The sequence below is a fragment of the Equus przewalskii genome, chromosome 23, assembly GCF_037783145.1.
Source record: "Equus przewalskii isolate Varuska chromosome 23, EquPr2, whole genome shotgun sequence".
NCBI lineage: Eukaryota > Metazoa > Chordata > Mammalia > Perissodactyla > Equidae > Equus > Equus przewalskii.
This window is the reverse complement of record NC_091853.1, coordinates 11027683-11049965: the sequence shown is the minus strand read 5'-3', so window position 1 is coordinate 11049965 and position 22283 is coordinate 11027683. Positions and strand designations below refer to the sequence as shown.

The 22283-nt window shown below is 46.1% G+C and overlaps 1 protein-coding gene across 6 annotated transcripts in view; it reads left to right on the top strand.

Annotated features, from left to right (window-relative positions):
* Nucleotides 1-22283, top strand: part of ASTN1 (astrotactin 1) — a 291298-nt gene that overhangs the window by 265372 nt on the left and 3643 nt on the right. For all 6 annotated transcript variants that reach the window (XM_070591356.1, XM_070591359.1, XM_070591357.1 and 3 more), the window contains 4 exons: nt 1462-1613; nt 2660-2795; nt 9312-9412; nt 17970-18153. In XM_070591356.1, coding sequence (XP_070447457.1) covers nt 1462-1613; nt 2660-2795; nt 9312-9412; nt 17970-18153 — 573 coding nt within the window. The remainder of the gene's footprint in view (nt 1-1461; nt 1614-2659; nt 2796-9311; nt 9413-17969; nt 18154-22283) is intronic.

Sequence of the window (22283 nt, the reverse complement as noted above, 5' to 3'; positions counted from 1 at the left end):
AGCCACTAAGGAGCATGTGTTTTACATTATTTTCCCACTAGTTGAATTCCTTGCTATTGCTCCTACAGCCTCCCGTGGTTTCTTGTTAAAGTTCTTATCACACATTATTATAATCACATGTATAATTGTATGTTTGTCTATTGACCATTTCATAAAAGAAGGGACTGGAGCTGGCTTGTGCACCACTGCATCCTCAGCACTGAACATATTCTTATAAGTAATGTGTGCTTAATAAATATTTGTTGAATTGAAATTGAATGTTGCTTTGGCGTCATCCATCCATCATATCTTGCCCAGTGATCCTTGAGATCAGTGACAGTCATCTGTGAGCTGAGTGGAGGCTAGAGGTCCAGGATTATGGGTGGTTATGGAATATAGGAACCAAGGATGGCAGTGAATGCAGGGATGCAAGTAAGGGAGGGAGGCTCGAACGAGCAGGAACTGGGAAAATTCCCAGAAGTCAGTGGTCTAGGAAGAAACAGGAAACTGGAAAAAAGTGAGAAACCTGAGACACACACATGACGTCAGAACTAGGCAGCGAATTGAAACCACTTGGACCGTTAGGAGATCCATACGAGTGAATGTCAATGATGTTTATTGAGTCTCTTCAGGGTACAAAGAGATATGAGATGACAAGGCAAAAGAGTGGTCAAAATGGACAATTTACATGGAACGAGGAGACTATGAATTGGGAAAAGCAGGGAAAGACTAGAATCAGGAGTCAGGATATTCATAGAAACCCAAGAGCAAAGACAGCAACTGAAATCAGATCCTGAGTTTGCAGACACAGGACGTCACCCTGAGGAGAACTTGACTTGTGGCCAACCTTCTCCTACCCAGTAAAGCCCCTATGAGCATTACTGCCAAACGGAGTCTGTTCCAAGGCCCAGCCAGCAGAAGGCCTGGGAAAGAAGATATGTTAGTACCCACACAAGAGGGGAAGCCAGGGTCCTCCAGCAGGGCAGATTCTGATAGTACTACAGGAATTGAGCCGACTGTGACCTCGTTAATGCAGGGCTCTCCCAGACACCACCTTCAATGGGCCTCAGTATGAGCTTTATAGGCACATTCTCTTATTTTTCAAGAGCACATCCAGATACTATATTTTCACACCCTATAAAGGGCTACCCTAAAAGCTGTACCCACTGACCCTGTAAGATGCAGGCATTCATTCATCTTTGACTCACCTACTTATTTATTTATTTACAAACATATGTTGAGTTCCTAATCTGTAACAGGCACTTAGATAAATAAAATATAGATTTCAAGGGTCTTCAAGAACCTTTACCCTCTGGTGAAGGAGACAGGCCCTCAAAGAGATCATTGTAGTGGTTGGTTAAGAAAGGTTAGAAAGAAGAGTTTATGATGTCAACATTGAGAAGGTGGCCAGTGGTGGTATCAGAAGACCATTACAGGTCTCCACTGGGTCCCCATTTCATGTTTCTCCCTGTCTGCGTTCAGGCTGAGACTCTCCACGGCTCACGAGCCCAGCAGTACCCTCGTGGTCCTGGAGTGGGAGCACTCAGAGCCTCCCATCGGGGTGCAGATTGTCGACTACCTCATCCGTCAAGAAAAGGTCACTGACAGGATGGACCACTCCAAAGTGGAGACAGGTGAGCATCTCTCCCTTCACAGGCTCACCTTGATCCAGGGTGGTAACAGGAAAAGAAAAATGTCCTGCCTCCTGGCTTTGTCCCAGGTCCCCCGCATCCCAGGGCAATGTGGGAGGAGTAGGGAGCAGCAGCAGCAGCCATCTTGTCCATTTAAGAGTTTTTGCATGGTGAGCATCTGACAAAGTCTTGTTTTGATTCTGTTTTTCTTTTTGTTTATAAAAGAGGTGTCCATTTCATTGCCTCTAGGCACACTCACAAAGAAACAACAATACCGTACACTAGTTATCCTAGCCCACAATTAGGAAACAATTCTGTGCTAACCACTGCCATGATTACAGACAAAAAATTCCTTTGCTAATAACCCCCCTCCAGGCAAAAGCATGTGCAAACAGATGAGCTTACCCCATGTCTTGTCCTAAAGCAAACTCTGCTTTTGCCAGGTCCAGCTAGAAGAGGGAAGTCTTAAAGGAGTGGAAACACCCCATGAAAAATGTTCCATGCCTTCATGTTTTGCTGTCTGCACATAGGGAAAGGTCAATATAAATCAGCCCTAAAACTTACGCATGAGTGTAGTCATCAGCGGGATGGTGGCATCCACAGTCTAACTCAGGGTAAATAGCTTCTGGGGAAACTATCACCAGGCTGGGAGACATATGCACTGCCATCAGGCATAGAGAGCTGTCCACAGCTTCCTCCAGGGTCCTTTCTCCTGATGCGCACAGGTACTGTGAAGGTCTGGCAATGACCATTGACCAGAACAGCTGTTCTCGGCCCATGCCAAGAACACTTCATTAAAGAGCTTGCAGATGTGGTATACACATCTTGCCTTAGTTGTTTCTGAACTAACTATGGACAAATGGCTCTAAATTGATTAGTGAAATATGAAACAGTCAGAAAATACCATTCTTCTAGGTCTTCTTTCTCTATTAAGTATTTAAAAAGACTTGGGATCGAGCGATTTTAATGTTAAGTTCTCATTGAGTTGATCCCATTCCTCATTGCTTGGCTGTTTCTCATGTGTTTTCCATTCCTTCCCCTCTGGGCAGAAACGGTGCTGAGCTTTGTGGACGACATCATCTCTGGAGCGAAGTCTCCTTGTGCCATGCCCTCTCAGGTGCCAGACAAGCAGCTCACCGCCATCTCTCTGATCATACGCTGTCTGGAGCCTGACACCATCTACATGTGAGTGAGACACACCTGCCTGGTTCTTCCTTACTCTGAAGGTCCTGAGGCTTTTAGCTGGTTCCTTTTTGCTCCTTGAGTTCCTTCAGAGGCTTGGAAGCACATTTTGAGTCTTTCAAGTCTTGTCCCAATCAGCATTATAGAGAACCTTCTAGGCACTGGAGGGGGAGGATCAAGAAAGACAATATAGTCCCATCAAAGAGTTTGCAACATAGAGGCGAACTATATAAACAACCAACTTTAACCTCAGGTAGAATGAAATAAATGCTAGATAGAGGAGCAAGGAACGTGTTGTCAAAGAGAAAAGAAAGAAGCATTTAATTCTCACTAGAGTGGACGTCAGCTCACTTGGGTTGTGGAATTTCAGTAGGTAGACTAATGTTAGAAAAGGCACACCAGGCAGAGGAAAAAGCAAGGGCGAAGGCAAGGAGACATAAAGGTGAGTAGCAAGTGGTCCAACAGGGTGGAAGCATTCGGGGAGTAAAAGGGAGTGGAAGAAAGGGAGACTGGGAAAATCGAGTGAATGCTGTAAGTCAGAGGAGATTATTAATTTTTTTGGAGGAAAGAAATAGAATACCAAGAACTCTGCCTTGGAAAGCTAGCTCTAGTGGTATTGAAATAGAGAGTTTATAGAGGTTAGAGAAGAGGTTTTCTTCAAAGAAAACACAGTGAACTCCTCTATCATGGCACGAGGAACAGCCCGCTTCTCTCCGGGAGCCCTTCTCCATCTCTCCCTGTGCTCTGGGAACAGTTGTAAAATCTTTGTGAGGCAGACACATAAAAGACACCAGAAGAGGAGAGATAGCGATGGAATCTAAGTCACGATGGGAAAATGTGGGGGCTAAGGCAGAATTCGTAGTGATGTAGTTCTGGAACCTTTTGACCCCATCAGTATGAAAAACATTTAACAGTTTACACAGGAGATCACAAGAATAGAGTCAAGGCTTCCAGAATAAATCATTTCCATTTCCACAGTTAAAGAGGTCAAAGAGGAAAAGCAGGAGAAATGTGAGTGGCATTGATTGCAAGATGAACTCAGATGCTCAGGCTGAATGTCTTCAGTAGAGGAAGCAGAGATGTAACCAGGGGGCCACGCTGATGGAAGTAAAATAAGTGAAGAAGAGTGACGTTCTAGAGGAGCTGGAAAATATAGAGACGTAAATGATACTAGTAGGACAAAGGAAGGCAGTCCGCTTATGGTTAGCCTCAGCTCGCTTGCTGTTGGGCATTTGTGGCTCCTCATTAGGACGGGAAGAGACAAGAGGAACAAAGATTTGGGAGTGTAGACCACCTAACCTGGTGTAAAATGCCTCGAACTCAGTGAAACTGGAATGGCCATTTATAATAAGGGCTCAGTAATTCCTGTCACTAAGTCTCAACTGTTAATTAGGAATTTTCAGAGTTCTAGGAGCGTGAGGCTGGCATGGTTGTCTGTGGGAAGAACCAGCTCTTCCCCACCCTGGGACCCTCCTCATGTTGGCCTGATTTGGCTTCATTTCTTGATCAAAGAGCTGAAGCTGACACCTTGTCCCACTCCTGCTATCCTTGGTGAACTTTCAGTATTGCCCTCTCATGTCTTGTAAAACAGGAACGTTTGTCAATGTTGTTTATTTTTTTCAATGTGGGGGTCTGAGGGAAAAATCAGCCACCCTCCACTAGATGGCGCTGCAGTTCACACGAAGAGGCCCGTGGGCCCGCCTGGGAGGGATGCTCCACCCTCAAAGGATCCCGGAGGCTGACTTCACTCCCGGGTGTAAGGAGAGGAGCCTGGATTAAGAGTTAAGAACGTGTGGGTCCCAAGCCTGGTTTTGTTTCTAACCTGTAGGTGATTGTAAGTGAGACAAAGTTTCTGCACCTAAGTTTTCTTATCTATAAAATGGAGGAAGGCAGACTTCATTTATAGAGTGCTCACTATGTGTGGGTGCCCCTGGGAACCCTCCCTGACCCTGTGGGATTAGGATTATTGTTCCCATTTTACAACTCAGGAAACTGAGGTTCAGCAACACTGAGTTACTTCCCCAGAATCACACAGCTGGTTGTCTGGGGCGAGGCGGGGGGTTAAGAATCGAATCAGGGTTTGCATTTTCTTCACGTACTGGGACTCACTCCCAGCCACTCCCGCCACGGGAAGGATCTAGGAGCCTGATGTTATTACCTCACATTAAAGCACAGAGCTGGCTCTTCACCTGGGGTCCATGGCGGTAGAGCTTCATTTCAGCACAGCTGGCTTACTTTGTCATCCTGTGCATTTTATTTAATGCATTTAAAAAACGTCATTCTGAGAAGGGTCCATGATACAAAAACAGTTAGGAATTCCTGGGTGAAGGGATCGTAGGGTGTCTGGTCCAACATCTTCATTTTACAGATGAGGAAACTGAGGCCAGGGTAGGGAAGTGACTCCCCCGCCTTCTAGCCCAACCCCAGTTCGTCACAGCATGTGCTCACAGGAGAACCACATGTGTTTTTGGGCATGTGACAGAAGATGGATAATTCAGAAAAAGGGAGCTGGACAGGAGCAGTCAGCAGAAACCGCCACCCCAGGAGGCAGAGAGTGTGACAGGGGCAGACAAAGGCATCGCTCTTGACAGGAGGCCCGGGGACACTCCACACACATCAAGTTTCAGGCCTTGGAGACCCCGGCCCTGGACCAGAGCCAGGCTGTGTGGGTTCTCTCTCTCTCACACACACACACGCACGTGCACACACATGATGCAAGTGTCATCACATGGGCTCTGAGGACGGGCTGAACAGTCGCAGCCAGGCAGCTGTGGACAGGGCCCCGAGCTTCGGACGAGGCAGTAAACCTGCTTACACAGCAGCCCTCCGGGTTGGGGCAGGCTTGTCTCTTCTGTCCAGTAATTCCAGCTAACCCCTTCCTGTCCTGCGAGGGTCAGTGGTAGAACGACGATGCTAATAGATGGAGGAGGCCTTCCTGAAATGGCCGCATGTGCCGTTTCCCCAGGAGAATGTGTAAAGTCTCCCCAGACTTCAACAGTAGGAATAAGCAGGCGGCTCCTTCAGTGTCCCTCCAGGACCCAGGGAGCCGGGACAGCTGGGGAACAGCTCTTAGGGCAAGGGTTGTCTCTACTTAGAAGGCTGCGGGACGATTATATTTGTCAATAATTCCTCAATTAAGTTAAGAATAAAAGGTTATGGGAAGCATTTCCTTTCCTAATACTTTGCGTTGCTATTAAAAATAGTTAGGCCTTGGGCCGGCCCTGTGGCTGAGTGGTTCAAGTTCTGCGCTCTCCGTTTCGGCAGCCTGGGTTTGCAGGTTCAGATCCTAGGTGCAGACCTACTCCACTCATCAGCCATACTGTGGTGGCGTCCCACATACAAATTGGAGGAAGACTGGCACAGATCTTAGCTCAGGGCTAATCTTCCTCAAGCAGAAATAAAGGAGGATTGGCAATGGATGTTAGCTCAGGGTGAATTTTCCTCAGCAAAAGGAAAAACAAATAGTAAGGGCTTAGGACTCTAAGTTTTATGCAAATTGCCCCTTCAGAGTGATGTGCGAATTAATTTAAGCACAGGCGTGTTCATCCCAGCTCAGAATCCCATAGAGTTAGCTGGAACTTACTGCAAGACAGGACACAAAGCAAAGCTGCCCAGAGGAGTGGGACCAGCTGGGGCAGGGCAAGGAGCAACACCATCCCAGGCACTAAGAGAGGGCCCCTCTGACAGCCAGTTTGGTATCTGAGTCTTAGGACATTTCCCATCCCAGTCCAGGGAACCCGCTAGACATTAAAGGCCCAGAGTTAAACAATGGTGGGCTACAAAAGGTGGCTGGAGTCCAGCCACAGGCAGTCTAGGGCAGGTGACCCCTAAGCCTGTCATATACAGGCAGGCCCCATCATGTAGCCTGTCAGCAGGTAGCAAGCCTCCAGCCCTAAGCTGCAGATCCAAGGCTGTGCTCCATCTCAGCCTCAGAACCAGGGCAGCCGCTCAGGAGCGTGGGCTCAAACACACGGTTGGGGAGGGGACAGTGAAGGAAGGGAGCCCAGTGGTAAGGACTGGGGCATAGGCCAGGCTCATGCTAGCAGCCCCATGACCTTGCTGGCCAGAGGGCATCAGCCTGGGGGAGCACAGGGCTTCCTATCTCCTGACTCCAGGAGAACTGACGCAGGAAGAGGTGTCAGGAAAGAGTCTGCAGCAAAGATCAAGTGACCTACCTCTGGGCGGTGAAATCGACCTTCCTACATATCAGGGTCCCCATGGTTGGGCCCTCCAGTGAGAGAAGGGGGCTCACTCAGGCCCCAGAGGCAGTCCAGCAAGGTGTGGAGGACAATGTCCATCCTTGGACTCTCCCCCAGCACTCCTGCTCTAGGGAGGGGACACGGATGGGTGGGAGGGGAAACTTCACCTGTGTTTGGGTACCCCAGACCATGAGGTGCAGGGCTACACTCTGCTCTCTAGCTACCTCTGGGCCCATCCCTGACGGTCTGGAGCGGGAGGGCAAAGGAGGAAGTTGAGACTCTGCCTGAGACCCCGGATGTGGCATAGAGCTTGGAAAAGGAGCAGGTGCCACACGGGGCCAATCCGATGCACCAGTTTCAGGTTTGGTGGCTTCAGTTGCAATTCTAGAAACAGTACCAAGAGGCCAATCAAATGTGTTTGGGGCCAGATGATGGAAGATTCTGGTGGCTGCCATGGAAGGGATCCAGGCAGCTCAGTGTGTGGGGCTGGGAGAAAAGAACCTACTGGGACCTAGGAGGAGAAGGATGGCGGGGAGAGAAGGGAAGCAGGAGCCTGGATCAGGGTGGATCAGGTCAGGGTGGGGTTTAGTACTAGGCAAGACAGTGGATCTGAGCTAAGGAGCAGGGCCCGAGGCAGAGGCGCTGGAATGGACTGAGCCACCTTGTGTGGATCAGGGGAAAGCTGAGCACTGGGTCCTGGTCTCACTGACAGTGAGGAGGCCATGCAGTCCTGCGGGAGTCCACAGGCGCGGTCTGGGCCCTGCACCCACTCAGGTCATCACATCCCAAGTCCTACCAGACCAGGGCTCCTGAGCCTTCTCTGTGAGGTGCCCATCACTCCTAGGCAAGAGGACCTGGGGAAGGCAGAGGGAGGGAAGGTCACACCTGGGGAGCACAGACTCTTACATGGAACATTCTCTGGGTTTCTCTGTGGGGAGGGAGAGATGGATGTAAGGTTGTCTTTTCTCTGCTGAAACACGTATTTCCTGGCGGTCTCATTAGGCAATTTCCACTTCTTTTCTACCTCACTAGACCGTCCAACTGTCTAAGGACCAGCCATGCTTACCTGGGCCACTCCATCTTGGGGCCTCTCTCTTTCTTTCACCTCTCTTCCTCCCTGTAACTCTGCCAAGAGGAAAGAATATCCAGACTTGCCAATAAATGCAGCCTCCCGTGGCGACACAGCAAAAAAGAAAGGGACAGGAAAGGCAGCGTAACGATTTGCTTTGGACTCACTAGGTTAGTCGGTAGAGGCCCTGGGCACCAACACCACAACTTATGTCCGTGGTTATGTTGGAAATCCTCTCTGAGTAGCTGAAGCTAGAGTCTCTCTATTTTTCTCTCCATCCAGCTCCATCACCCAAGGGGAAAATTTACGTGCAGACTTTGAAAGCCAGGGCTCCATCCTCTTCCTCAGGGGACTCTTAGAACCACATCTTCCCATTGTCAGGGGTGGCGCAATGCTTCCGCTGTGGACTCCTGGTCCACAGTGGGTAGCGTCTCAGTGAGGCAGAAGGAGCTACTTGGAGGAAATAGAGCCCCCAGCCACAGGCAAGTCAAGATCCCTCAACTCTGGCTGTTTTGCTTCTGACTTTAAGGAGGAAAATCATCCTCAGTCCTTTGCATGAAAGTCTCAACAGAGCACAAGAGGGAACAGAACAGAATTAACATGATCCAGAGAGTGTTGCGGGTTCCAGGTACTGCACTAGATCTTTCCATACAATGTAACCTCATTTCATCTCCACGGTGACCTACAAACAGTTTTATTATCATCCCTGTTTCACAGATAGGGAAAATAAAGCTCAGAGGAGTTATCTCTTACTCCTGGTGGGGAGCAGAGGCTTACACCCAAGTTCTGACCATCTGTTTCCGTAGATAGCTACTCTCACTCGGCTCAGTGGTTGTCAGAATGGAACTGGCTTCAGAATCACCCAGAAGGCATATAGCACAGATTTTCTGGTCCCCATCTCTAGAGTTTCCATCTCTGATTCAGTTGGCTGGGGCAGGGCATGAGAATTGTCATTGCTATCGAGTTCCCAGGTGATGATGATGCTGCCTTGGGGACCCCACTTTGAGAACTGCTGCTCTATACCACGATGCTTTCCATCAAATAACATACTCAAGACAGCAAATTGCATCCAAGACCCACCAGGAAGCAGTGAGAGGCTCTAGACTGCACACTTTGTGACCTGGGTAGTGCGGTAAAGTGTCCCACAGGGTCGTGAGAACAGCCAGGGGCACACCCATCTATCTAGCCAAAGCTTGGCTCTCAGCCAGGGCCTCTGGTTCTCTGATAATGATACCCTCCCCTCCCTGCCAGGTTCACCCTGTGGGGAGTGGACAACACAGGACGACGTTCCAGACCAAGTGACGTGATCGTGAAGACCCCTTGCCCTGTGGTGGATGATGTCAAAGCCCAAGGTAAGAGACACTGAGGCTAGCAGAGTCTGCAGAGGGATGCCCCAGGGACCTCCCCTCGTCATGAGGAAAGCGGGAACAAGGGAGGCGAATGGAGCAAGCTGGAGTTCATCCAGGAAGGGGGAGAATTCCAGGCCCAGCACAGGAGCGTCACCTCTCCAGGGACACTCCTCAGCCTCTGCCTCTGGCAGAAATCCTCACTGTGTCCCGTTATTCCACGTTGTCAGTAAGTCAAGGAGCCAGTAGGAGATGTGATGAAACCCCAGGCACAAGTGGTCACATACCAGGTGCTTGGGATGTGGTGAAGGACCCGTGACCTCTGCCCTCAGGACGCCACTCAGGTCACTTACACCTTTCATGTTTTTTTGTATATCTGAAAGTTTATCTTGAATTAAAGCACAGAAAGCCTACAGATTTGGAATTAAATGCTATGTTCCTCCCTACCAAAGATGTGTCAAAATCCTTAATTCTATATTTTAGAGTTATTATGGACCAGTTCTTTGGTAAAGCGTCTGTCTTCAGTGCACCAGGATGGGCCCTTGTCAGTTAGGAAGAGTTTGTCTCAGTCAACGTCCATTGCTCAGACTAGCAGCACGCTTCTCGGTGCTCCTTGCCTTGTGATGCTCCCTGGCTGGTCTTGATCGCGTGCCCTGCTCTAAGGCTGAGCACATCCCCTCCACAACCAGGATCTAGCTGTCCTGGGCTCTGCTTCTCCAGGGCTCTGGCACTAGTTAAAGTGATCTGCTCAACCACTAACATCCAGTCAGTAGAACTGGACTGGTAGCATTTGCACATTCATGGAGTCCTTGATGATGCTGGAAGTTTAGGCTGTGCAAGTTTCCGTAAGAGAAATATTGTGACCAAGCTGATTTCTGGTACCCCTCAAAGCACCTTATATGTGGCTCCTGACTCCAGTTGTATGAGGTTGTCCATGAGGGACACAATCCCACAATTTCAAGGGGTGACACCTTGATGATGTGAAAACACAGACAGAAGAGTGACCTAGACTGACTTTAATTAAAATCACTGATGTTGTAGCTCTTCACAGCTTCGGAAAGGATTCACACATCTATTGCCTCATTTAACACGTGTGGCACATTAAAGGCATTGTTATTTTCAACACCGAAATCTGATCATATTAAGGCCCCTTTTTAAAACTCTTTAATGGATTGCCATTCCTCTTGTGACAAAGATCAAGATATTTAACAGACGTGTTAGGACCTAAAGGGAGTGGCCCTTGCCCACTTCTCCAGCCTCTTCTTGCCCAGTCTCCTGGTCAATCTCTGCATTCAGCCTCCCTGTCTTTCTCAGTTCCTCCAACACACCATGTCCACTTCTACCACTGGGCCTTTGCACGTGTTGGACTCACTACCTCAGATGCTCTCCACCCCCACCCCTTTCAACAAATGAACTCTTCTCAGCCTGCAGATTTCAGGTCAAGTGTCCCTTCCCCAGTACAGAAGTGGTCGAGGGTCATTGCTAGATATCCTCATAGTACCATATTTCTTTCATTCGTCTCGGGTTATTATAATCATGTGTTTAATATCTACCTCACTGCACAGCGAGTTCCATGAGAGCAGGGTCCCAGTCTCTTTTTGCCCACTACTGTGTTCCTAACACTTATAAGACAGCATGGTGACTGATTGGTTACAGAAAAACTTAGGTTCTGGAGTCAGACGACCCAGGTTCAAATTCCTGCTCTTCCATCTAACTACTTGACCTTGAGCAGGTTACTTTCCCTCATGCCTCAGTTTACGAATCTGTAAAATGGGGGTGGGATAATAGTTCTCTAGCTAATAAGATTCTAGTGAGAATTAAATCAATGAATTTATTTAAAGTATTTTTTTAAAAGTGCCCATCCCATAGTAACTGTTAGGTTAATGTTAGGGAATATACATTTTGGGATTATGTCCCTCACAGTCAACCTGATATAACTGGAGTCAGGAGCCATAAAGAAGGTGATTTGGGGGGTACCAGCAAATCAGCTTGGCCACAAGCAGATTTCTCTTATTGAAACTTGCACAACTAAACTTCCAGCACCAGTCAGTGCCTCTGTTAATACGCGAATGCTATCATTAACCATGCGTAGAGTCTGCTTTCTAACAGGAACTCAGTAAGTATTCAGTGGATGCATAGAATATTGCCCCCATTTTAAAGATGCAGAAATTGAGATTCAGAGTTGAATAAATAAGCTGACCAGGGTCACAAAGTTACCATCTAACAGAGCCAGCACTCAGACTCATTATTGGACACCAATTCCTATTTTGCCTACAATGTTAAATTGGCTATCTAGAAGGTTATTACATAAAAGACTGAAACCCTTTTTTTGTCTCTGAATGCCAATGAAGGAAAGACCTACATTAAAAAGCGTTCGCGTTAGATACCAAAAACGTTCTCCCTTTCAGGACTAATGTGTCCACGGGGATGTTCAGTACAACAGACATGCTTCTCTCTGGAGTGAGTCTGCCTGGCTTAGAGGGTATGGACTGAATGACGTTTGAAGAGCTCCACAATCCCTGGATGATCGAATCAGAGTCTGAGGTTGAAAACCTCCAGATGGGAGACCGTCTGGAGACGACCCTTATTTCATCATCTGTTGATTTCTTACTCTAAGCCGGAGAGGAGCAGGTGATGAGAAGCTGCCCCAGCTATTCCTGTTTCGGGAAATTTGCTGATGTCCTTGCCATCAGTGGTAGGCTCCTTGGACCTGCTTGCTGAACAGGCATCAGACTGTTGGGACATCAGGGAGGGGATTAGCAGGGAGCAGGGATGCAGCATAATGCTGCCTGCAGCCATAGATGGATAGGCAGCAAATCTGGAATGAAGAGCGGCCACCATAGAACAGTGTGCGAGGAGAGATCATTATACTTTTTCTCTGTGGGGCTCCTTTGGGTTAACACCAGCCCCGAAGTGTATCAAGATGTGCTTCTGCCCACTTGCGCTCCCTGGCAAAGAAGGGCTCCTGAAATCCCAGCAGACCAGCTGGGAGCATGAGAGGCAATTTAGTGCTGAGAGAATGAAACAACATTCCCACATCCACTTATTCTTCAGCAGGAAGGAGTCCTGTACAGGGCAAATGTGGAGATTCATGAGTTGAACTAATTGAGGGTATCCTGGCAATTAATACAGTTCTAGCAGCTCCACGAAAAAACCATATGCTTTGCCTCCTTCCAACCCAGATGGTGATCATAAATATAACCCACCTGGGTCTGAGTTTAAACCTAATAACAAATGAGAATTATGTTTTAAATGACCCAGAGCATGTCTTCAGCTCCTAATTATATAGCAGGAATCCAGACTCCATTCCTTAAATGAACACTTTTCCTAAACTAGATACTTCCTCTGAAGAATTTCACCACATCATGACACTAAAGCCACCGTGCAAGTAAGTTTCTACTAATGTTTCACTGAAACCATCCTTCCCCCAGTAGGGACAAGCCAGTGTCAGTAATAAGATCAACCCAGTCTCCAGGTTGGGCCATGGCTTTCCAAAAGTTCTTCATGAAGCTTCACTTAGTGAAAGCCAGTTCTCGTCCGTCACTCTCCCGACATCCATCCTCCTTTCCTGATGCCAAACATGAATACTTGTCCATTCCTGCATTTGCTCCTTCCACAGCCATTTACCGAACCCTAATATTAGATGCTAAAGAAACAAAATAGTTAGACTCAGAATCTATTTTCAAGAATTCTGTAATCAGATGTCACAAATTATCAACTCATACAACATATATTCAGCCCTTACTAAATTCCTGGACTAGGCATTAGAGGGCGAAACCCCTGTCTCATAGAGTTTATAAATTAGCAGGGGTGACAAACACCATCAAATAGTAAAATAAATATGATTTCAGATGGCAATATATGTTAGGAAAACAAATAAGCAGGGAAATGGGATAGGAAGTGCAGAGGGAGGAATTTAATTTTAGAGTGGTTTGGGAAGAAGGTGAAGAAGGAAGACACACAGATAGCTGGGGAAGATCATTCCAGATAGAAAAGCAGCAGTACGGAGATCCTTGGCGTGTCAGCAGAAGAGAAAGGAGGCTCCTGTGATGGAGAGGGATGGTGAGAGGGAGAGAATTCACAGAGGAGCTCCGAGAGGCTGCGGGGCCGATCCCATAGGGCCTGGTCCTCAGAGTAGGGAACGAGACTCTGCCCGGGATGGGGATAGGAAGCCCTGACGACTTTGAGCAGAAGAGTGACATGATCAGACAATGTTTCACAGGACCATTCTGTCTGCTGTGTTGAGAATAGCCTCCAGGTAGCAGGTCTAAGGGATTAGGGAGACAAGTTAGAAGGCTATGGCAATACAGAGGAGAGATGATGTTGTTTTCAACTAGGATGCTGTGATAGAGTGGGTGAGAAGTGGTCCAACTCTAAGTTATTTTGATGGTAGAGCCAAAAAGATTTGCTAATGGATTGGACGCGGAGCAGGAGAGAAAGAAGAGTCATGTCACTCTTACCAAATATTGTGAAAAGTGCTGTACAGGGGTATGTAGAGAGTGCTGAGGGAACACGGAAGCGACCACCTAGCTCAACAGCCAGTTGGGATTCATTATCCTCAAGTCTTCCTATGGAATTCTCTGGTCACTTACTTCAATGTGGGGATAGACTGAGGTCTCAGGTAGCTCCCAAGGAATAAAGAAAGTGATGACTTAGGACCTCCGTTCAGGGGACTTTTGTTATAGTGCCAAGGAAGGCATCAGGAGAAGGTGCAGATGCTTTCCTTATTTCATGGTAAAACAGCAGCCACCCCTGGGGGTTAAGAAAGCTCACTTCTGCCCCTGAGTCACTCCTATCCTTTAAATAAGACTACTTCCCTTGTCTCTTGGACTCCATGTTTGGTTCTCTCCCTTTCTCTCTCTCTTGGCATTGGGAAAAGCATGATCTAGTAGAGAACTGGTGATAATAAAAATACACTCTGCTCTTGTCCGACTCTCCCCCTCGCTCACCTTATTCCAGACACCATGGTTATTTGCTGTTTTCAAATATGCCCACCGCCTGCATAGCCTGGGGCCCTCTGGGCTGGCATTTCCTCACTCTGGCATGCTCTCCCCCAGATATCCCGCAGCTCCTTCCCCTCTTCCTCCAAGGCTTGGCTCAAATGTCATCTTTTCAATGAGACCTACCATGATCACCCTATTTAAACTTGCAGCGCCCCACCCAGCACTTCCAATCTTCCACTTTATTTTTCCCCACTTTCTAACACACTGTATTTTACTTATTATGTTTATTGCTTACCCGAATGCCTCCTATCACCAGACCATAAGTTCCATGAGGCTGAGGAATTTTGTCAGAGTTTCTCCCTGATGTAGACCAAGTGCCTAGAAAAATGTCAAGCACATGGTAAGCGCTCAGTAAAAATTTTATTGAATGAATGAATAAATATACGCATCTTGTGTCCAGACATTGTGCTAAAGGAAGGCTTTACATTTAATATCACTTTTGGTCTCTCAACAGTCTTAGAAGGTATATTGTTAACCATCATTGCACAAAGAAACTAAGACTCAGAGTGGTTAAGTAATGTGTCCAGGCCACACAGCTAGTGTAGTGGAGCCCAAGTCCATTTGATGCCATGGTGCCTGTTCTCACCTGTGCCCCTGGGTCTGAGGGCTTTGGTCCCAGTCCTGTTCATTTATTCGATTGCCTGAGAGATCTTGGCTCCCTTCTCATAGCTCAGTTTACTTTTTTGTGATGAGGCTGTGTATATAGACTCCCTGCCATCTTTTCACCTGCATTTTAACTATTCCTGAACATCATCCATGTTATAAAGAGGGAAGGCAGATCCCTATTTCGAATAACTCAAGACTCCTGTGAAGCTGAAAGCTGGATAAAATGATAACTAAAAATACCTTCTATTCTTTTCCATTCTTAGAGTTAGTGAATTCTTGAGATGCCACGAAAGCGAATAATATCTCTAAATTCTCTCAGTGGAGGTAGGAGGAGCCAGAAATATTCATGCTCTAGGAGCCTAGCACATAGATCTTTCTGAATATAGCATCCCATTTACTGATGTAGGCTTTGAAGCACACCTTGGAGTTAGATTCTCTTGCTTTCAGATTTATTGTGGAACCCGGGCTTATCCCACCTGGTCTCAGGCACGTCCACTGCTGCTAGTGGGGAGCATCAGCTTTGTCTAGCTGGGTATTACCGTTGTGTTATGAGAATAGTAAACTGCCAGAAAACACTGTCTCAGCCATCACTGTTCGTCAGTGGAGACTGTCACAACCAGGGCTTGGGGCCTAGGGTGCTATATCGCATCACCAGAAATAAGAACAGATTGATATCAGTAAAAGGGTAGAGAAAGAGCCCCAAACCTCCCTCTCTGGGATCTGGTCTGATCACCCACATTTTTTGTCCCATTGGTCATTCTCGCAGTACACTCTCTGCCTTCCACTGAACACAGCACTATTTTAGAATAGTCCCTCTGCTTTTTCTATCTCAACTCCAGAAATGATGGACTCCCTGCATACCTACTAGGACTCCGTCTTATTTGGCACCTACGGGCCAAGCAGAGCAATGTCCTCTACTAGAAATAGTTACCCCAGAATGCATCCCCTAAGACTCTGCCTCCTGTATCTTAAATTGGTTAAACACTACCATCCCCTGAGCATCGGTGCAAAAGAGCAATGGAAAGCAGACATAGTTTGAAATCTTGACTCCAGCCCACACTGGCTATGTGATCTTGGGCAGGTAACCTGGCCTCTCTCTGAATGTCCTCATTTGTAGGACAGAGACATTCATATCCACCTTGCAGTGGTGGTGTAAGGATTGGAATTCACATCTGTAAAGCTCTTGGTAGTCAATAGGCCATTAATAAATAGCTGGGAATACCATAGATCTTTATATTCCAAATCACTATCCACTTTGTCTCTTGATCCTATTTTAACAAACTGAGAATTTTAAAATCCTGAAAGTCTAAATGAATTTCTGGACTGAAATTATTTTTAATGCACCCGAGGGTGCTGGCTACAAGAGTTTAGTTGCTAAAGAATTGGTATATCCTGGTATGCAGAGACGTCACTGGAAACCTTGCCCCAAAGTAGATTCAAATTGCTCCCAAAGTTGTGAATTCTATTCACTTAGCTAACCATTTTTGATCTACTATGTTGTTTGGCCCTGTACTAGCCACTTAGGACACTGGGGAAGCAAGATCTGGCCCCTGGCTTCATGAGCAATGGGCAAGATGGAAAAGTAAGAAAATCATTGCAATGTCTGGGTAGAGTAGGAGTAGAAATTTTATCCATTCCAACCCAGGAACCCCCTATAATGATGACTGTGTCATTACCAGCAATCCTGAATTCACTTGGAATTGTGGCAAGGAATCAAGCTACAATGCCTTTATGCTAACAGGGGTCAAGCGGGCAAAGTTCTGGCTTAGAAACCTGTAGACTTCGTTTTTTCATCCCCAGAATTAACACTGGATCTGAGACAAAGAATTGCTCTCCAGGTCTCAGTTCCCAGCTGCTTAGGAAGGAAATGTAAACAAATCTCCTTTCTGACAGGTTTAATGAGAAAACCGTTAATGACAAAGCTTTGAGCTCCATAGGGAAAAATGTGAAGGCTATCCAAATTCACTGCCACTTTGCCGCATCACCAAGTTCAGTCTTCGCAATGTATGCCTTGGAGGTGGAAATATCAAGGATACAAATTAAATTGAAAGATTACTCATTTGGAACTGTAGAATGCACTAGATTAATTTATGTGTCACCACAGATCGACAAGCTTGTCTGCATAGTGGTCTGGATGGTCCTAGGAAAGGTTCCACATTCCTGCAGTCATGGGCCCAGGCTGCTGTGGTACTGCGGCCACACTGCGGCCACTCCAGATTCTTCATGTTGCTCAGGGCATGTCATGACAGTGCCTCGCTGTGTCCCTGAACCAAATGCCTGCCTCCTGCTGCCTGGGGCTTCCCTATTGCTTTTGCAGGACCTACTTGGTACCCAAGTATATGCAACCCAGAAGTGCAGGGGGGTTAATGCTTCATGGGGGCAAACATGAAAGGCCCGCATGGACCATTCATGCATGGGAACTGGAGAGAAAGTCTTCTTCCCTTTTCCCCCTGGATGGACTGGTGGGGATCCAGTAGCTTCGTACATCCTCTCCTGCAGAATGTAGCCACCGGCTCCTTATGTTTGCACTCCCTTATATTTACTCTGCCTACCTTCTTGCCTCATCTCCCTCAATTCTCCCTCCTGCTTTCCTGGGGTTGCACTTGCCAATAAAGTATTAATCTAAGCACTTTTGCCTCAGGCTCTGTATTTTCAGGAAACATGGGTAAAGACAAAGAATATTATAACTGAAATTGACCTTAGAGATATTCTCGTTGAAGGCTTTCATTTTACAGAAGAGAAAACTGAAACCAATGGGGCAGAAGTAAAGTGAATTACTCAAACTGCTTGCTGCAGGCTCTAGGTTCAGTATTCTTTAAGTAACATCATACACCCACATATTTATATGTATATACGCATATATACATATACATATGTGTGTATGAGCATGTATATATGTGTATATACATACATATATATAAAATCTTATTTATTTCCTTTTCTGCCTTCCTTAGAGATAGCAGACAAGATCTACAATCTCTTCAATGGTTATACCAGTGGAAAGGAGCAACAGACCGCCTACAACACGCTTCTGGATCTGGGTTCCCCCACGCTACATCGTGTCCTCTACCACTATAACCAGCACTATGAGAGTTTTGGAGAATTCACCTGGCGGTGTGAGGATGAATTAGGCCCCAGGTAATCAATAAATTTCCTTGCCTCTTTTAAAGACCTCAGCTCTCTGAAATTTTGTATCTCCTCCACTGTAATACTGTGCCCACGAGTTTCCAGAGATTTCCTGGATGAGCTTAGGTACTTGGAGAAGTAAGTCCTATGCTTTTAGACAGCTCAGTTCGTACAGAATAGTTTTGGATAAACTATACTTAAGTAGTCGAGTCATGAATGCATTTCCTGAACTCTGCAAAACACATTGCCCTCGACCTGTTTTACCCCCTCTGTTTCACAGTGACACAACATTCCAAATGTTAAAACTAAAGGAGCTGAAAGCTTAGTATTGTGAAAGAAAATTAGAAATTTTATTGAAGAATTTTAGAATTGAAGAATTTATTGAGGAATATCGAAAGAATTTTATTGTATTGTCCATAGTATTTATTGGTTATCCAAAAAATATTTATTGCACATGAACTTTTTGTATATTATAGGCATTATACAGATATATCTTGAGCTAAGTTCCACATTGTCCTGAAAGACAACGTGAGGTCAGCCAATGACCCACCTTGATATCTATCTTGACCAAAGTTAGGATAGTGTTTGCCAACCTCCTCCGGCCTCAAGGCTACAACTTCCCAATACTCAATACCCACTGCTTTTTAATTGCACACCACCAATAGAGATCTTTGAAAGAGAGGAATGGGAAGAATGTATAGACATATCATCTTTCTTTTGTTCTGTTCATCATGGCTGTATATTACTGCTTTGGGAAAAACAGATTTCCCTGGAAATACTGGAGTTTTCCCATAGATACGGTGAAGAGGCTTTTCACAGGAATATTAGTCCCTATCTGTTTCAAAATTATTTAGGCGCCCTTGAAGACAAAAAAAAATAGGGCAAGGATTGTGAGAATAGAAAAAAGAAAGAAGGAAAATAAAAGAAAATCAACACTGTAGAATCTTCCAGCACTTAGAGAATTCTTGCACTCCAGTCAATAGGGCTGAATGAAAGTATGGCCCAAAAGTCACCCCATTTATCTGACCTCTGACCAAACTGGAGGGAGACTCAGCCTCAGGGTCCTGAGACCCAGCCTCTTATGACCTGAAATTATAAACTTTCCTAGAAGACCAGTGTGCAGGACATTTCTCCCTGTTTTCTTACTTTTGAAGGAAGAAAGAAATTTAGGATTATCTTCCTGAAATAAAATGATTTCATGTGTAAGTTCAGCTAGAATCTTTCTCCATTCCATAGATTATTTCCTGAAGTTTATAAAGGTTGGGAGCCCTTGAGCAAACAGATGCCACTGCTATGGACCAAGACACAGAGGGAAATATATAAGGGACTTTTAATTTGTTTTGTCTCAGTTTTGGTAAAAAGCAAATCCTAGGTTAGAAAGCAGAAACATATTGAGAAATATCCTGCTGCTCAATACCTTATCATTACTCCTGCCCTTGTTATTACTCTCACCTAATGTCATCCCCTCTTTGTAACTCTCTCCCCCACTGCTCACTGCCTTCCACCTCTCCCTCCAATCCCTCCTTCCTCTCTGCTCCCGCCCCGCCCTTCGTCTTCCTTCTGACATCTATTGAGTGTATATCTACAGTTCTTTGTTAGGGAACATAAACGCCACGATTTGAATAGCACTAACATTGCCTGTATCATCTTGATTTCTAAGGGTATTTGGATTGTTTTAAAAATTTCTCTCTTGTCGGGGCTGGCCCCGTGGCCGAGTGGTTAAGTTCGCGTGCTCCGCTGCAGGCGGCCCAGTGTTTCGTTGGTTCGAATCCTGGGCGCGGACATGACACTGCTCATCAGACTACACTGAGGCAGCGTCCCACATGCCACAACTAGAAGGACCCACAGCAAAGAATATACAACTGTGTACCAGGGGGCTTTGGGGAGAAAAAGGGAAAAAATAAAATCTTAAAAAAAAAAAAAAATTTCTCTCTTGTAACTCAAGAGTCAGGAGGGAAATTGGTTAATGAAGAAAGTAAGCAGGGGAAGAAATGTGGATCTCAGCACAAAGTAAGGCCTGCTGCTGACCATACGCTCTTTTCCCAAAACTCTCCTCCTGGGAGACTCTTTCGTGTGTAATCCTGGTTCTCAAGGCTACATATTAGAAAAAAATGTATAGTTTCATCAGCTGGCGGAAAATAAAGTTTTACTTTTTGGTGTTGTGGATCTCAGGGAGAACCAGAGGAAAGGGAAGGTCCTTTGCGTGGAGATACGTCAACCCACTCTGGAGTTAGCCATGAGAACAAATGGAAAAGGGTCTGTGGGGTACACAGCTCCTGTGAGCAGGCAGAAAGGTCCCCTCAGTTCGGTTAAATCCAATTCTGTTAAAATTCATGGAGGCCTCTGGATTGAGTTGAGGGTTGACATACTTTGACAGGGCCACAGACTCAGAGATGGCCAAGGCAGACCCAAATTATTATTATTAAAAAAAAAAGTGACCAATAAAAGTAGTCCAAAGACCCATGGGCTAATTAAATCCATTTGTTTGAAAAGATGGCTGGGATGTGTTCCTGTATCCATTTCTTGAAGATGATGCAGATACTGCCCCTCATTCTTCCTTCAATCCCCCTTCCTCTACCTCCCAAGAATTTTTCAGCAACTAATGACATGTAGAGGACAGATTAAGGGGAAGGACTGCCAGAGTGCTTGGTGATGACGACTTTTGGAAAGCCCGCTTGGCCAAACTGCAAAGCTGATAGGCAGAAGAGAGAGCATCTGCCTAAGATACTATTTAGTCGGCAGAGTGTTTGTTTGATTTCCTCTGACCCACCCTTGAAGTTGGAGAAAATATGACTTCCTCTCCAAAGACCTTACACTCTCTTAGCCCCTTGACTTTGCTGCTAAAGCTCAACACCTTTCCTCCCGCGTCATCTCCACCCCTCTCTCAGCATGCCCTCCCAGGAATGCAGTGAGCTGCCAGGACAGAAGAAGAGCAATGAAATGAACGTGGTTATTGTTCTTTGAAAGCTCATACTAGACAGGGTGCAGAAACTTCCAGTTTCTGGAAAGAATTGTTGATTAAATTAGAAAAAAGATGGTTCCTCACATGAGAAAGTAGCCTAGAAGTTGATAAATACTGCAAGGGGTACCGTTCATTGAGCTTTCCAGAACAGCATTTTCCAGCCTCACCTAAGCTTGTTCAAGCAAGTTCAAGCTTCCATGGGTCTCTGGTCACTAGGTCTCTGAAGAAGGAGAACACAGCTGAGTGAGGGACTCCTGCTCCTTCACTCATCCTAAGTGTTCAGAGTCAATGCCAGTGAGGTCTGAGAATTGGCTCTCTGACACCAGAAATGCATGCCAAAAGAAGCCCACACGGCAATGGGACAGAGCATGGTAATAGCCCATTTTCCCAAGCTATGCATAGAGGCTCAACTCTCTATTCCTGGCCCGCAGGGATCACTCCTTTCCAGTGCATGTGAACTTAGGGAGAACTTGCCCTCCTCTGCTCCTTTCTCTCTAGGGATCTGCAGCAGCTCAGGCACCCTCTCATCACCTCCTTTCCCCCTCCTTCAATTGGAGCTCCATGGCAGTGGCCTCCTTCCTTCCTGAGGAAGATGGTGGAACGGAGCAGGAGCTCACCGGGAGGTTAAGTGGGTGATGTGTGCCACTGAGAGTCTGCATTTTCCCAAAGAATGACCATGTGTCAGTGCGTACCAAGGGAATTATTGTCCTCACCCTCAGACTATAATTACCTCCACATAGGCATAATTAGTCACATTTCATATCCCCTGAAATTCAGTATATCGGCTGCTTCTACTCAGTTCAGAAATAGCCTTGCAGAGCGAAGTATTCAGTCAAACACCTTATTTGTCATTTAATGATGATAAATTACTGGCTTTAAAGAAAATTGATTTGATTTGTCTCTCAAGACTGCCAACTCTATGATTTTTAAAGGGCATGCATTCCCACCAAAATATTAGTTAATTTCTCTTCTTTATTTTTTGTTATTGCATTTTGTTTCTCTGTTTCATTTTGGTTCCTGCCCCACTTTGTGCATCCATCCTATTATTTCATTCATGCATTCATTCACTTACAAATGTTTATGGAAAACCCCCTGTTCTACATGCCAATGATAGAACAGTAAGAAAAACCAACAAGGCTCTGCCCTCTTGAAGTTGACAGCCTCACACTATGTGCCTTTC